This window comes from Rhinichthys klamathensis, unplaced genomic scaffold, assembly GCF_029890125.1.
Source record: "Rhinichthys klamathensis goyatoka isolate OS25496 unplaced genomic scaffold, OSU_Roscu_1.1 h1tg000539l_1, whole genome shotgun sequence".
Lineage (NCBI taxonomy): Eukaryota > Metazoa > Chordata > Actinopteri > Cypriniformes > Leuciscidae > Rhinichthys > Rhinichthys klamathensis.
The window spans coordinates 28,078-45,574 of NW_026607014.1; the positions used below are offsets into that span (position 1 = coordinate 28,078).

Sequence of the window (17,497 nt, forward strand, 5' to 3'; positions counted from 1 at the left end):
AGTATAAAGTCAATATGCTTGCTCTGTAGGAGCAGCGGCAATAACACCATCAGCAGTCCAAACACATCAACATTGTGAAATCCATTACCATGCCAAACACTCAGAGAGTTGACATGACAGAAACGTTTATAGCAACCTGGTACATTCCAAACACGATTATTTTCCGAAAGGATTAAAAAGTGGCCGGTTTTCTGTGCAATATGCATGAGACGGTCCGTGGGCCAAGACTGGTCTGTCCCTGTCTTTCTCTCTTTCTTTCTCTCTGTCCTAGTAGCTCTTGTAGCTGTACATGCTGTACCCTTTATGTGTGTTCCCCATGAATGTAGCTGCACTGCTGCCGTTGTTGTCATGATATTGGTGGCGTATGTCGACTGGAAGCAGGCTTGTTGACCTGATATTGAGTTGCGTTGTCTGCTTGTTCATACAGGTGGTTTCCCTTTAGCGGAATCACTGATCTGGTTAATAACGTTCTCCAGCCCCAAACAAAGTCCCCAAACCAACCGCAAACAGAGCCTCCAAAGGAGCCGGAGACGTAAGTAAGACTGAATGGATTAATCTTTGCCCTCAAAAAGCTATATTGCCCAGAAAACCCTTGAGTTATGTGCCATTTCTGTGGATATGACTCACCTTTCACTGACAATGCTGAAATGTATCAAATTTCATCATCGGTTCATCAAAATCTTTAATGTAATTAATTAAATGGTATGTTGATCAATTAGCTGTTAACACTTTTTTGAACTAACAACTTCTTTTACAGCATTTATTAATTTAGCTAGTAAATAATTATAAATAACTTTTTTAGAGTAACTTACCCAACACTGTTAGTGTTGTATATAAATATAACTAAATGAACAACAGGCGAACGTAATCAGTAACTAAGGAAACTAACTAGGGCACGACAAAGACTAAACTGAAAGGGTAAACATGAATAAAAAAAGACACATGAACAAAAACAAAATCTAAAGACATAACCCTGACATTTACATTAAAAACGTATATTTTAACATTAGATGTTAAATCCACCAGTGTGTTATATAGAATTATTCTACAGTTTATATACAGTTGTTAATGCAATTACATCAGAATTCAAAAATGAAGAGTATTCCCTATATGTGTTTATGTATATGTATGTATGTGTGTATATATATATATATATATATATATATATGTATTCATATACACATATATATTATATAAAAACAAACCTTTATGTTAGATCTGATTATTCGCGATTCATCGATTTGACAGCCCTAATATACTGTATATAACAATAGCATTCGATTGTTGCATTCATGATGCAATATGCATTAACTATTGTTAGCGAATTTTTAAATGAGGTTCACGAGTTTACATGTTAATGAAATCAGATGTAATATTATAATGCGTATTTGGCTTGGTGTCCGGGGGGAGGGCTCCGAGCTCAGAATTCGGCCCGACCCCAGAGTACTCCCCCCATAACTTTAGAGATCATAGGTAACTATGAGCGGACCCAGCCGAATGTGGGGTGAAGGGGTGGTGGTGGGATGCTGAGAAATTAGTCATGAGACAGGAGGTAAGGGAAGGCTTTATTTATACTGGCTTCTTCTTGCGCTGATTGGATGATTACCTGAACATGCTCCTCCCGAACTTTGTTTACATAAAACTTCATTTAATTTAATTCCATTTTATTGTAATGAGAAATGAAAGCTTTGAATATCTTAAGTTGCTCAGATGATAGAAAAATGACTTGCATACAGGTCAGTGGGCATGAGAAATTTACTTATTTTTATTATGTTTTTCTTTACAATTAATTATGCTGAATTAATGCGATAAAGCCCTAAATAAATGAAATGACAGTCCTTATTTCACTATTAGTTTTATCTTAAATAACAGCCCGTTTTGATCAGTATGGTCCATCAATTCGATTTGATTACGAGATCTGCATTAGAGACCTGCATTAAGCATGGGTTTTGTATTACACTGAAGTCGACTACAAATTTATTAGTAGCTTAAACGGGTAAAGCGCAGGTCTTCAGGTGGCCACGGTGTCACTCATAAAGGGAGTCCGTATCAGTGTACTGGCTCGTGTTTCTTTGACTTCTCTATCTGCTGTGTGTCAGATGAGACGTGAAGAATGGCGTATGGTTATATTATGGGTTATGCTCTCCAGCTGTCTGTAATGCTACCTGAGCCAGCGCACCTGTCAGACCTCTGGAGCTCCTCCAGGCTTCCCATCATGCACCTGACTGCTGTCTGGAGCCGGCTGTATATGCGAGTGTTAAATAGAAAGTTCGTCATCGTGTCAATTCAAACACATACAGTATGATCTTTCTTTCTGACGGAAGACTGTCTCGTGTCACAGACTAAAAAATAATATTGCATTTTGTTAAAGGATATGTGACGAGTATCTGAGAGCGGAGCATGGGGTCAGACAGTGAGTGGTACTGTATATCCACATGTTCTGAGGGTGAGAGGGCAGAGGTCAAGGGGTCGTTGAAAGCAGACCTGCTCATTGGTGTGACTTGATCCCAGAGGGGTGAAAAGTATCTGACTTAAACAGAAATGATGTCTGGTGGAGTTCAGGCTGTCAGGGTTGGCTAGTTAGCTTTAAAAAGTTAGAACCTGTTTGTAAAAAGACTTTTTTTTTTTCCATTGAAGGACAGTAAAAACCAATGTTATAGTTTATTTATATAATGTTACGGTTTGAATTCAAATTTTGAATTAACCTTTATTTTTATATTTAAATTTTACTTACATTTTTAGTATTTGTGTTATGTGCTTCTGCCTTTTTTTAAATATTACTCTTTAGGGTTTATTTTTTTATTTCAGTTTTATTTTTATTTTTTTTATTCTTCACAGTTAGTAATTTCAGTCCTTCAACTTAAACTTTTTTCGTAGAGTTGCCATTCCAATGCAGTGTTTTTTTTTTTTTATTGCAGCTAACAATGTTTTTAATAGTAATCCTGGTCAAAACTTTTATACATTTCTTTAAATGCTACTCGTTAGGTGTATTTTTTTAATTTAAATTGTATTTATTTTTATTATTATTTACAGTTAGTAAGTTTTGTGCTTCAACTTAAACTTATTTAAGTGGGTTGACAATTTGTTTTTTTAGTTTTTTTTAAAAATAATTTTGCAGCTATCAATGTTATTAATAGTTTTAGTTCATAACCCTGGTCAAAACTAGCAGCTTATTCTGACATGTATCTCCAGTATTTTTATTATAGTAGAAGAATAGTAGGCTATACTAGTACCAGTGACCAATATTTTGTAGCTCTTAAAAGCGTGAAACGGGCTAAATTTGCCATTGTGATAAATGGGAATGCTAATGGCTTTCTCCAGGTATAGATTTAGTTGGCATAACTGGGAACGGCCACAAAAACTTAAAATACGTAAAACGTAAAATGCAAATGCTGAAACCCATAGAAACTAGGAATTCATTCATGCATGGCTGTAAAGAAAAACGAATAAATTAACAAATAAAGCTACATGCATGCAAGACAACAGAAAATTGACGGATGTCTAAACTTGATCTAAACCTGTGTAATTGATGCCAAACAATAACTCATCAATATCAGCTCATCAATAACTGGCTTTTGACAAATGTTTGTTAAACGTGGTAGCCTACTGCGGTAAATTATACTCTGCGCATATATCCAAGTTTTATGATAATTTTAAAACGTTAAATGTAATACATATTCTAAATCCATTAAATTCAGGAACACTGAATAAACTTCTTCATCGAAAGACTGGGTGATGTATGAAGTGAAGTAGGTATTGTCGTGTAATATTTGGGGGAGCAGCATGCATTTTGACGAGAAAATTACATATCTGGCAATTCCATTGGTTCGTTTGTCCAGTCACAGATACTGTCAGAGAATACGGCTCAGTTTTTCTATGCATCTTGCTCTGTCGAGCGGCAGAAGTGATTCTACGTAAGCCATACTGGGTTAACGCAACTCTTTTCATTGGTTTCCCCCACGTTGACTCCGCCCCAAGCCACACCCCCAGCTATGACACGACACCGACCAAGTCTATTATAGTGACTAATGTGAATCAAGCATGGGTCGTCAACATTTTTTTTTTTTTTTTTTTTTTTTTTACAATTTTGTTTATGCTGAAGTCAAAAAGACAAAAGTTCAGTGAAATTTGGGAAACTACCTCCTTAGCATTAAGTATTCAAACTCTCCTGTCAGAGCCAGTGATTAGCGTGAGAATGTGCTCATGTTTGGTGGGAGGTGGCCAGCAGGGGAATTCTGGGTAACACCCAGGCGTTCTGCCGTAGTAAAGAGATCAGTGTGCTCAATAATTCAGCCTGCTGATGAATGTTGCAGGGGCAGATGTGGGACCAAACCTCCTCTAATAGGCAGCTTATGGCGTTAGCCCCCAGTGTTTGGTTTCCACGACTACGGTTGATTGACAGGCGACATACAAAATGCATGTGCATCATGCATGCATTCAGCTAGCGTTTCAGGGTCTGTCTCAAGCCTTTGACCCCCTCCGCTCTCTTACGGTAATGAGTGGGTACATGATTGAACGTCACCCTAAAATAAAAATCCCTCAAGCTGATCTGCTAGCTCAAGATCAAGTTGATATGTATCTTGATAAATGATCATTTTTTGTAGCGGGAACTATCGCATGTGCTACTGTAGCTCATAAGTACTGACATGTCTACAGCTGTTGCAGTCAATATGAGGTGATGCACGTGAGCCTGATGTGTTATCTTTGTCATCTGGATTGAAAGCGTTTAGCCACAAATAGTTTGTAGGCTGCACATGATGCTTTAACTGCTGATGAAGTAAAGGGAAGAACAGAAAGTTCTCGTCAGTGTTGAGTGTCTGTCTGACACCTCCAGCAGTCACTATAGACTATAGAGAGTTTGAAGGACAAGTTCGGTATTTTCGGTAACCATTGTGGAGGTGGGGGGGGTGCAACCACAGAAACCGAAATTTCTCGGGACAGCAGCATGTGTCCAAATTTTAATCTTAACCGTTCTATTTCATCAGAAACGATCTTGAAACAGGGCTTTAAGTGTAAAATACCGAACTTGTCCTTTAATCAGAGCTTCATGACAACCAACAAAACACCATTAGGCTATAGTGATTCTACAGATATCTCATTGTGAATGTGGCTTTTCTTTCAGAACAATATGCCTGTTTTCAGGATTTATATTAAAAAATATATATATATATTGTATATGGGTAAAAAAAATATATATACATAATTTTTCATGTAGGAAATTATTTTAAAATACTTTTTGAAATGTACGGGGTCGGTGCATTTAGTTTTTTTTTAAGTCTCTAATGGTCACCAAGGCTGCATTTATCAAAATATGTTGTGAAATATTATTACAACTAAAAATAACTGTTTTCGATTTGAATATATTTGAAAGATATCATTTTTTTCCTGTGATGGTAAAGCTGAATTCTTCAGTGTCACGTGATCCTTTAGAAATATTGCTTATTATAATCAATGTTGAAAACAGTTGTGCTGCTTCATATATTAATGTAAGATTTATTTGAAATATAAACCTTTTGCAACATTATAAATGTATTTATACTGTCCATTAAATGAATCCTTGCTGAATAAAAATGTTAATTTAAAAATAAAATGTTAGTTTTATAGCTCGTATTTAACTGTATGCCAGTAATTGTCTCACTTGTGTCTTGTTTTTAGATTTTTCTTTTAGCATTTTAGGATAAATAACTGAAATAAATTGATATTTGAATGAAACAAGTCTCATGAGCTATGAAAGAGCAAACTCTGTGTCCTGTTTCTTATAATGTTTAAAGGGTTAGTTCACCCAAAAATGAAAATTCTGTCATTAATAACTCGCCTTCGTGTCGTTCCAAACCTGTAAGACTTTCGTTCATCTTCAGAACACAAATGAAGATTTTTTTGATGAAATCTGAGAGCTTTCTGTCCCTCCATTGACAGCTACGCAACTACAACTTTGACTCTTCAAAAAGTTCATAAAGAGATCGTAAAACTAATCCATATGAATTGAGCGGTTTAGTCAATTTTCTGAAGAGACTCGATTGCTTTATGTGATGAACAGATTGAATTTAGGCTTTTATTCACATATAAACATTCATCAACTCACACATCAGTTATGGTAAACGGAAGCTCAATCATGTTCGCTTGACGTGTGGGAACCAATGAGGTTCACTCTCGAGTTACGCATCACGTTTGAGCTTCCATTTATGTTCATTGATCAATGTTTAAATGTGAATAAAAGCCTAAATTAAATCTATTCATCATATAAAGTGATCGAGTCTCTTCAGAATATTTTGACTAAACCGCTCAATTAATATGGATTAGTTAATGAACGTTTTGAAGCGTCAAAGTGTCATTTGCGTAGATGGAGGGACAGAAAGCTCTCAGATTTCATTAAAAAGATCAAGACAGTCTTACGGGTTCGGAACGACATGAGGGTGAGTAAATGATGACAGAATTTTCATTTTTGGGTAAACTAACAGCTTTAAACTTGTAACATGTTTTCCTGCCGTGTTCTGATTGGCTGTGTTCTGTTCCCCGCAGGAAATTGCACCAGCAATTTGAAATGTATAAGGATCAGGTAAAGAAGATGGGGGATGAGGCACAGACCACCCCGGAGCAGAAGACTGACGCCCCCATCTGCGGAATCTGCCATAAAACCAAGTTTGCCGACGGCTGTGGCCACCTCTGTTCTTATTGCCAAACCAAGTTCTGTGCTCGCTGTGGAGGAAGAGTTTCACTACGCTCCAACAAGGTACAGCCGTAACACAGACGTACACACAAGCACTGATAGTGCAGTGATGTGTTCAGAATAGAATACTAGTTGCTCACCACATACTAGTTGCACTTTTGCGCCATACACTGCCTAGTATTTTTTATAAATAACTTGTGGAGTGTGAAACGTTGCAAACGGTAGTATGCTACAATGATGCGACATGACCTTATTAGGCTGCATGTTTAACCAGCGAGTGTCTCGTTATCATCTTAGAAAAATATATGGTTAGTTTGCATTTTTAACCCTGTAAAGCTTGACATATGTGATGATGGTCAGATTTTTTTTTTTTTAAATGGAAGTATATTGAACATTTAGATAAAAAATAAAAATAAAAAAAATTGTAGAGTATCATATTTGATACATCTGGCTTATATAGTATGATAAAGGAGAATTGGAAGCTCAAACTCGAGGAGGAAAAACATCTCAATTTTATGCTGTGTTCACGGCATGTCGTGATTAAAAAAGCTGTGTATGTTTTCGGCGGTACTTTGATGTCATACACCGATCGGTCTGCAATGCGCCGCTCCGAGTCGAACACACTTTAAAGGAACACTCCGACTTTTTGGGACTTTAGCCTATTCACCTTATCCCCCAGAGTTAGATAAGTCCATACATACCTTTTTCATCTCCGTGCGTGCTTTAAGTCTGTTTGACGCACCCACCGCTAGCCTAGCTTAGCACAAAGACTGGATGTAAACGGTTGCAGCTAGCATACTAATCCAAATAAGTGACAAAATAGCGCAAACATTTTCCTATTTACATGTTGTGATTTGTATAGTCACAGAGTGTACAAAAAACAAAGTCACATGAGACAGACATATTTTAACCGTATAAATACTGGGAACTATATTCTCTGAAGGCGAAGCACTGCTACTTGGGCGGAGTGATAACCGCAGCACCTGAGACGCGCCGTGGTGAGGAGCAGAGAGTTTGTTCAGAGTTTGGGTACGGTACGTCTCAGGTGCTGCGGTTATCACTCCGCCCAAGTAGCAGTGCTTCGCCTTCAGAGAATATAGTTCCCAGTATTTATACTGGGACTTATTTTGTCACTTATTTGGATTAGTATGCTAGCTGCAACCGTTTACATCCAGTCTTTGTGCTAAGCTAGGCTAGCGGTGGGTGCGTCAAACAGACTTATAGCACGCACGGAGATGAAAAAGGTATGTATGGACTTATCTAACTCTGGGGGATAAGGTGAATAGGCTAAAGTCCCAAAAAGTCGGAGTGTTCCTTTAAATCTGGTACTGCGGCCACGTGGAACAAATAGTTGCTCTCAGAAAGATTGAAAACCAGAAAAAGTTTACAAGTTGTAATTACAGGTTTTTTACAGTTCAGGACTGCATTTCTCAAAGGCATCGTGAGCTAAGTTGATCGTAGAGATCATTGGTGGAAATGGCTCTGTGCGATCTACTTAGGCTTACGATACTTTTGGGAAACGCATCCCAGAATCGTTACAGTCAGGGGCGGTTCTAGGATTTGATCTTCATGTGTAGCAAGAGACCATTGTCTAAGTGGTGCCTCTTTGTAAATTGGCACCACTATATTATAAGAAGTCAAAAGTACCCTACTAGTACTTAAGTACTTAAACCCTACTAATACTTAAAAACAATGGTACCAGTCTTTCTGCAGTACAGGTAATATCGGTACACGTTTAGGCTACTGTTTGACTAACAGAAATTTGTCATCATATTATTATTAACAAGTATTAAAGTTGAAATGAATGAATTTGAATGAAGTTACTTTGACAGTGTCTCGCGCTTAGATGGCTTTAAATCACTTGAATGTTTAGAATGATAAGACTTAAAAGATTAGTTCACTCCAGAATTACAATTTCCTGATAATTTACTCACCCCCATGTCATCCAAGATATTCATGTCTTTCTTTCTTCAGTCGAAAAGAAATTAAAGTTTTTGAGGAAAACATTCCAGGGATTTTTCTCCATATAATGGACTTCAACGGGAACCAACAGGTTGAAGGTCTAAATTGCAGTTTCAATGCAGCTTCAAAGGCTCGACACGATCCCAGCCAAGGAATAAAGGTCTTATCTAGCGAAACGATCGGTCGTTTTCAGAAAAAATTGAATAATGATATGCTTTTTAACCACAAATGCTTTTCTTGCACTAGCTCTGCGATGTACGTCCACAACTTCACGCATTGCGTAGTCACGTTGGAAAGGTCACGCGAAAGTACGAAAAACAAATGTTCTCCTCCAACATCAAAATTGTACCTTTTTTTTTGTTAAGGGCATTTGACTTAGTCTTTGCACATTCTCTTTTTAAACACTGGCTCAAGGTCAAGGTTTAATTATTTCTAAAGCACATATACAAGCAATCACTACTACCCCAAAGTCCTGTACAAGTACAAGAATAACAAAATAAAACACAAAATAAAACTCGGTGCTTCCGCCTGACCTTTCCAACGTGATTACGTAATGCGTGAAGTCGTGGACGTGCAAGACGAGCATTTGTGGTTAAAAAGTAGGCCTATATACATTTTTATTGTTTTTTTTTTAGAAAATGACAGATCGTTTCGCTAGATAAGACCCTTATTACGTAGAGCCCTTTGAAGCTGCACTGAAACTGCAATTTGGACCTTCAACCCGTTGATAACCATTGAAGTCCACTATATGGAGAAAAAATTTAATGTTTTCCTAAAAACCTTCATTTATTTTCGACTGAAAAATGAAAGACATGAACATCTTGGATGACATGGGGCTGAGTAAATGATCAGGAAGCCCCCTAAAACCGGTCTATAACCACCCCTAGTTACGGTAATTATGACATGGCATGAATGCAATAGACCATTTGACAGAGGACGTCACAGTTATGTCACTGCAGTGCACTATGGTGGCAGAAAAACGAGTGGCAGTGATAACAAGTGGAGGAAAATGGACAAGACCCACGGAATAAGGGGAAAAAATATGTCTTGTACCTTTGGATGTCAGAATCGGAATGCAAAAAAAGATGGTCTTCATTTTTATAGCTTCTATAGACCTTATGTAGCCCCGCCTCTGTTCAGCACAGCGCCCATTATGTTCTATGTGGTTTGTATTTCCACAGCATGAAGGTAAGATCTAACGGATTAATGAATGAACCCCTCCTTTTAAAATCTTCCCCGTCTACTGACATTTATGACATCTGCTTCAAACATTACAATGCTAATAACTCTAAAATAAGCAAATCCACTTCACCAGCTAATTACTCTTCGACAGTGACGTCATAGAAATATACAGAGCTACCACAAAAATGGAAGTTCAAACTGAAAATTTAAAGATGACCCTTGTTCTCTGGCACATAAGGTCTATAGACGTCTACTTGTCACTGTCAGACAAGTAGAGCTGTCGATTTCTGCCAGCATGTAAGCTCCGCCCACAAAACACATCACCACCAAAATGGTGATCTATTCAGAAGCACAAACTGAGCAAAAATATGTAATTCGGTGTAATATGTGATCCGATCATAAGTCAAGATGATGTTAAAAGCTGCATTTGATATCATTTTGAAAATGGAAGGTCAAGCTGTGTGCATTGCATTGTGGGATACAGTATTCATGAGTTTCGGTAGTATACTGCACAGAAAATGTACATACTGTACTTAGTATGCATACTGCAAAAATAGTGTGAGTAGGCCTAGCATTCTCAGCATATACAATATTTACAGGAGAGATAAAGGGTTTTTGAGAAATGTGACAGTGTTTATATATGCTAAAAGTTATGTTTTATTGTGAATGCTTGACCTTTTAATTATGAAATTTCATACAGAAATCAGTCAACTCATTGTAACACGTTTGATTTTTCTCGGTGGCTGCTTAGGATCGAGCAGTTAACACAATGGCCACTAGAGGGAGATACTCCCTCTGTTTTGACCGAGGCGATGGATGTATCAGGACAGAAACTGCTTATCTAACCTTTTGATGTCTCTCTCCCAGCGCAGTCTTGGTGCTTTTAAATGACTTTGCTCAGAGTAATAAGCGGCGATGTGATTTGCTGCTGTTGTACATGAACATCTCTTTATGTGTGTCTGAATGTCACTCAGTTGTTCTCCCCTCTTCTTTTCCCCCCTTGTCTTTCTCTCTTGCTTTTCCTCCCTCTGTGGAATTGCAACAGGAGGATAAAGTGGTCAGAATCCTTTTTTCTTGTCTATGTTTTGATATTTATCTTAGATAATTTCACATTAAAGGTGCTGTAAGCGATTGCTATTATTATATAAATATAAATGAATAGTCTTTGGAGTAGCACACATAAAACGAGCCTTGCAAAGGTAGAAAGGACATTGAAGGCTCCTTTTTTTAGCCAACCAGAAACAATCTTTGCGTACTCTACATGTCTTTTTAGGGTGGGTTTTTGGAGAGTGTGTGTGTTTGTGGTTAAAGTTACACTGTAAATAAAATAAAATAAAATAAAAGATTTTTTTTTACACAGAATGGGATGACATTTGGCGACCATTATGTCTTTTACTTAAGCATAATTTTTAACAGTTTTAATACAATATACTTTTATTACAAAAGTATATGAATTTTATATATATTATTATTATAATAAAAAAATCTAATTATAAGGTAATTTTAAATAGGCTACTTTTTATTTATAAAAAATCAGTAAAAGTGTTTTTAGAGTATTTTTCAAATTGTTATATTTTTATTTAATGACATTAAATGTTATATATATATATATATATACAATAATATTATATATATATATATATATATACATACATACATACATACACATAATATTATTGTCACTAGCAGTTAAGAGTTCCCTTTTTTATTTAAAAATTTTTATATAAATTTTATTAACAGTTTTTTGTAAATTTTGACAGTGAAAGCAAAATGTTAGCAAAATGGCTGAAATCGCTTACAGAACCTGAACTAAATGAGAACTGGTTGTGATTCACATGGTCAACTGGTCGATGACATTGCATCACCCCTCATTTCAACATCAGCACCTTTTCATATAGTTTTACAAGGGAAAAACACATCAACAGCTTTGTATGAAACAACTTTGTGAATGCTTTCAATCTTGTTGTGGTTATTACAAAAAGGAAAATCGTGTTATCATGTTTCCATATTTCCCCGAATTTGATCAAATCACTAAGATATTTTTTTATTTTCTTTATCTTTGTTTAAATCGCCTGCTTCAGATGTTTCTCATGAGAAAACAACCTCAGTAATCCCACATTCGGTGTATTCCTTGTATAGTTTCAGAATTTGTTGATACTTAAATGAGAACTCCCTGAGCAATTAAACAGCGACCTCTTTATTGTGTGTGTTGTTTTGTCTGCATGAGTACAGTGTAGTAAAAGTGTTGCGTCCAGGTCCAGGCTGGCCGGCAGCGCAGCTCTTTGTGCAGAAGGACAATAGAAATGCTCTCGTGTTCCCTTGAGCACAGATGGTGATGCAGCAGGTTCACGTGGAGTGTTACCTGTCACACACCGTCCCGCTTCAGAGTTATGCTGTTCCCCCATGCACCTCACTCACACAAACCTGTGGGTCTAACTCGTCTTGATAAAGCCCAGTAATATGGAAGTATATGGGTGAATCTCATGGAAACATAACCAGGTCATTCGAAAACTTATTATAAAATATTTAAATATATTTAGGCTATATTGTGCATAAAGAAAAGGCTATTCATTATCATAATGTGTCTAGATGTATACATATAAAATTAAAAAATATAAAATCACATTTTCCATAAAAAAAATGAAAGCTATTCATTACCATAATTTGTCAAGATGTATACATATAAAATCTAAAATTAAAAATAAAATAAAATGATGTTTTCCATAAAGTAAACGGCCATTCATTACCATAACGTGTCCTGATGTAAATATTAAAAATTTTAAAAATATATATAAAATTGTGTTTTCCATAAAATGAAAGCTGTTCATTTCCATAATGAATAGCTAAAACACAGTAATTGCTGGCAAATCTGAGTACATTTTGAGACAATATTGTGATCTATTCTGAGACTCTAATGGAGATATGTGTTGTTATTGAGGTGTTTTTCTCAGTATAAAAATGTGAGAAGCAGAAGGTAAAAGTCTCAGTTTGTTTAGTATGTTGTTGTTGTCCGTAGTTCTGTTTCCTTCCGTTTTCCGGTACTGGAGATCTGTTGTACGGTATCTCAGCATTTGCAGGGCCGTGTCGAGCTTTTTTTCCGGTTGCCCAGCAGAGCAGAGGATTGAATTGCTGGACGGTTCTTAGAGACTGGATTCTGTTTCTGGCCTCTGAGGTTTACGCCATTAAGACCGGGATACACCAAGCTGACGTAAGAACTGGCGGCGACGAAAGCCTAGCATGTGCGTTCTGCGCCTATATCAACTGTCTATAGCAGCAGGTATCAATAGTCTGTATTCATCATTCAAAAGAGAAACTGAAACTATAGGACTGAAGCAATACAAACCATAAACAAAGCAGCGCTTGCTTACCATTTGAATATCAATCATTCTGATAATACCTGAAGGCTGTTTACGCTCGTTCCATTCTGCTTAGCCAGTGCCTTTGTAGCAAAATTAAAACCATTAACAAATGATTTTGAAAACTTAAACTTGAAAATTAGAAATGTGGCAACTTACTGAAGTTAAATGAAGTTACTGAAATAAAGTTTTATTTGAAGTACTAAAATAACTCAAACTGAAATAGGAACAAATTAAAGCTAAATAGAAATAATAAAAAAATTACTACTAATACTAAAATTAAAATGAAAATCTAACAATTGTGATTGTACATAATTTAAAACAGATTTGTCAAATGTTTTATTAATTTCTAAATAAACTTTAGTGGCAGTGAAGGTAGATATCTTGGCTATCATTTCCCATCTTCGTCATGCAGATTTTGGATGGATATTTATTCCGTCAGTCGTATAGTGAACGCAGACATTGCCTCATGTTTGTCGCCAGATCTCGACTCAGCTGTGCTATCATGTTCCAGTGTGTGATGTCCGACAGCTCCCCTCGCCGCACGAGACACCGGGAGCTGTAAATATTGATGCCGTCTCGGACAACAGGATCTCTTTCACCACAACTGTCAGCGTTTGGTAAAGAGAAGAAATTGCTGATGGAAAAAGAGCCGATTTCACCACTGATGCTTTTCACTTACACTGAAGCTAGTGGGTAAAATTGGCGCTAACTGCCGTTATTTTCGTTAAAAAAAAATTGCAAGATTTAAAGGAATAGTTAACCTTTTTTGTGATTTACTCATCCTCGTGTCGTTCCAACGAGATACACACTTGATCACTTGCCAAATCTGTTTCGCCAATATGCTATACGGAGAAAATTGATCCTAGAAGAGCAGTTATGGGCAGCTTTTCCCTCTAAAACCTTGCCCAGCCTTACACACGCTCTGCCTATGCTAATACCTGTAAATAGTTTTTATTTCATATTTTTGTTGTGCTTGTGTAACGGAGGCAAGCTAGTAAAAGCCTGTGCATGTAAACCTCACTCCCCTAGCCTCAAAAAGCGACTGAAACTGCGGTCTTTAGCGTCCTTGTTAGTGCGCCCGCCTCCCATGCCAAAGACGCAGGTTCGAAACCCGCTTGGAGCCGGTTGTATTTGGTGCCGTGACCCGGGTGGGAGTGAGGTTTAGGGGGGTGAGTGTAACGGAGGCAAGCTAGTAGGAGCTGGGTGTATAAACCTCACTCCCCTGGTCTCAAGAGGTGTGCTGGCGACTGATGCTTGAAACTGCTGTATTTAGCATCCTTGTTCGTGCGCCCGCCTCCTATGCCGGAGACGCCGGTTCGAATCCCGCTCGGAATGGGTCGAGTAGGACTGTTTACTAGGGGTGTCACGATTCTCCAAATCCTCGATTCGATTACATTTTCGATTCTAAGGTCACAGTTAGATTCGATTCTCGATTTTTACATTTATTTTATTTAAAGCCGAAACCGGCCAATCAGGATGCTCTCTGTCTTACATGCGCTTCATGAGGCACACACGCAAGGTCTCTCTCTCTCTCTCTCTCTCTCTCTCTGCCGTGCGCGCTATACGGTTTGGAGCACAGTTTTTCTGTCTCGCATGCGCGCTCTTGCTCGCTCACTCTAGATTCCGGGAGATTTTAACTAATTTGCGTGGATCAGGGAGCCGCTATCAATATGCGGGAGACTCCCGGAACTTCCGCGAGACTTGGGATGTCTGCAAACTGTGGCTTTTTTGAAGCGCGAACGTTGTCAACATAACTCACTGGAAATCCCAAAAACTTCCACACCTGCGACTTCAATGAAAGAGGAGGGGGTTCAAGTTCTGTCGATTGGTCTCCTGCATCTGCAGTTGCCATGCTATCTTTTGAATGGCTGTAGCTAAGTTAGAGGAGTGGCCATAGACTCGCAGCACTTCAACACGCGTGTTTTTTCCGCCGACCGGACGTGACATGGGGGCGTGGCAGCATCGATGATTCCATTTTTTAATTCGAAGTTCGAGATTGTGAATTAAAAATCGAAATCGTGACACCCTTACCGTTTACACTTGTTGCTTTTGTGTAATAGACGAATGACAGTAGCTGCGTTTACATGGTTCAATCGGAATTAAATCAATCCGATTGATGAATTCGAACACGGTGTTTACATGAACGATAAATAAAGTAATCGGGTTAATGTGCGCGTTTATATGTCACACGTTTCAAATCCGATCTGATTTTTTGACATGCGCACACTGCACGAATATACAGAGTTTCCCGCTGTTCACGCATAAATATTCTCCTCTATTGGTTCTTTATTTGTTTTAAACAGCAGACGTAATATTAATTCGTCTCTGGTCAAAATTTAGAGCATATTGACAGTTTTGCCGTGCTGCTTACTGATCACGCAATAAAAATGCCCCTCCACGCGGCCAAAACCAGTCGTCTGTGGATGAGAATCCAAAACAAGGACTGATGGGACGTTGTCCTGCTTCACCTAACAGACGCGCGAGTGAAATGAGAATTTTAAAATGACGGGAAACTTATTAATATGACACTTTATTCAACAGGAAAAACAGCTCGTTCAGCGCGTCATACGTCATTACGTTTATTTAACTTCATTGCACATGCGCAGTCCTTTCAGTTTCGGTTTTCAATACGATCAAGTGTTTACATGTTCTCTCGATCGGATTACAAAAGGAGTAAACCACCCCTTTCAATCCGATCGAAATTTCAATCGGATCGAGCTCAATCGGATCGATTAAGGTGTTTACATGAAGGTTTTTTAGTCCGATTGAGCCGTCAATCCGATTATAAGTGTCCATGTAAACGCGACTAATGTATTTGTTTTGGTATATTTTATTTTTAGATCCTTTTATTTAGCTGGAGTCGCGCAAATCATTTTATTCTCCCGCACCCCGTACAGTGCGCGCACACATGAGTATCTTACACACTTGTTTTGCTTATTTGATCTTGTCCTGTGCCTGTTTTGCTGGGTCCCATGCCTCTACTTTGGCCTTTGTAAAAATAAATAAAGTGTGACAACTAGCCCCAGTCTCCCGTATATGATTAGTTCTTATTTTACTTCTATATAGGGCAGTACAGGTGACAGGAAATGGTAGGAGACCGGGTGGGGTTTGCTCAGGAAGTGACCACCAGGCTACGCCCACAGCATAGTTCTTATGTTTAAAAATGAGAGAAATGTTTATGAATGAAAACAGTGCCAAAGATAACTTATACAGTGATTGGTTTTGCAACTTTAATATCTGATGTACATGCGTGATTTAAGATCTTGCTGCTGAAGTTGGTGCTTCTATCTTAATCAGCGTCCTTTGAAGAGAGTTAGTGAGCGCTGTGCATGAGTAATGAGTCAGACTCTGCCCCAGTGGAGCTGGCGCTCACATGCATCGGTAATGAGACCCGTGTTAGTGATGCTCAGCGACAAAAACATGATTACGTGCCGCTCCGATCGCTCAATCGTCTTCCTGCACAAGCATTTGCTTTTATTTCACTGCTTATTATTTTTGACAACTTAGACTGATCTCAGGATTAATCTCTTTTGAACTGAAGCACAATCTTGACAGCAGAAGGAGCATTTGATCCCCAGTTCTCAAAGGTCAACCGTTACGCAGGACTTTGGCATATAAAACCGTGAAGCAGTCTGTGAGTTCTGAATTCAGTTATTGGAACATCAGTTTTATCCAGCTGGACCAAACAATACGCAGCTGACATGGGTAAGCATGGCAACAATGATTATCGTTAAGCTTTAATTATGTTATTGAGATTCGGGCAATGGAAAAAAAAAGCTGCATATTGTTATTTGGAAAACTGTTAATCATTAAAAAAAGATGATAGTGAATCATTTTGTTCTTATTTTCTTGATTTGTTCTTTTAATCTTAACAGCTTGATGTAACCGGTTCTTATAATCTAAACAGCTTGAATTATTAAACCACATTGATCTTTAATTTGCATTTTGATCTTTAATATTTCAGCTAATAATAGAGACATTGTTCGACAACGTGACATACCCGTAGAGAACTGAGCTACATATGTTCTTTTCCTCTTAGAGATCTATCTATTTTGATTCTGTCACTGCATAATTAACACTTTGTTTAACAGATCCTTATTAAGTTCAGAAAAAATAAAACCTATGAATATGCATCCAGTCTATTACAAGCTGCTGGGCTCTAAATATAGAACCTCATTAATTATTCATGTTCCACCTGCAGGCAGTGTTTTAGCCGGTGAATGATAACGCTCCCCTCATTATGAACTTCCTTACTTTTATCAAACATCTATAAAATATTCAGCGGCCCAGGACAGCCTCTCCGGTTATTCTGTATAGAGTAATATTC

General features: G+C 37.8%; 1 protein-coding gene across 22 annotated transcripts in view; it reads left to right on the forward strand.

Moving 5' to 3' along the window:
- The first annotated feature begins 433 nt into the window (after positions 1-433).
- Positions 434-17,497, forward strand: part of rims2a (regulating synaptic membrane exocytosis 2a) — a 201,007-nt gene continuing 183,943 nt past the window's right edge. For 21 of the 22 annotated variants that reach the window (XM_056238766.1, XM_056238767.1, XM_056238770.1 and 18 more), the window contains exons 1-3: positions 434-532; positions 6,520-6,730; positions 10,857-10,868. In XM_056238766.1, the coding sequence (XP_056094741.1) occupies positions 6,542-6,730; positions 10,857-10,868 (201 nt within the window). In that variant the 5' untranslated portion in view covers positions 434-532; positions 6,520-6,541. Of the gene's footprint in view, positions 533-6,519; positions 6,731-10,856; positions 10,869-16,796; positions 16,876-17,497 lie in introns of those variants that run through there. The other variant, XM_056238768.1, reaches the window with a different exon arrangement.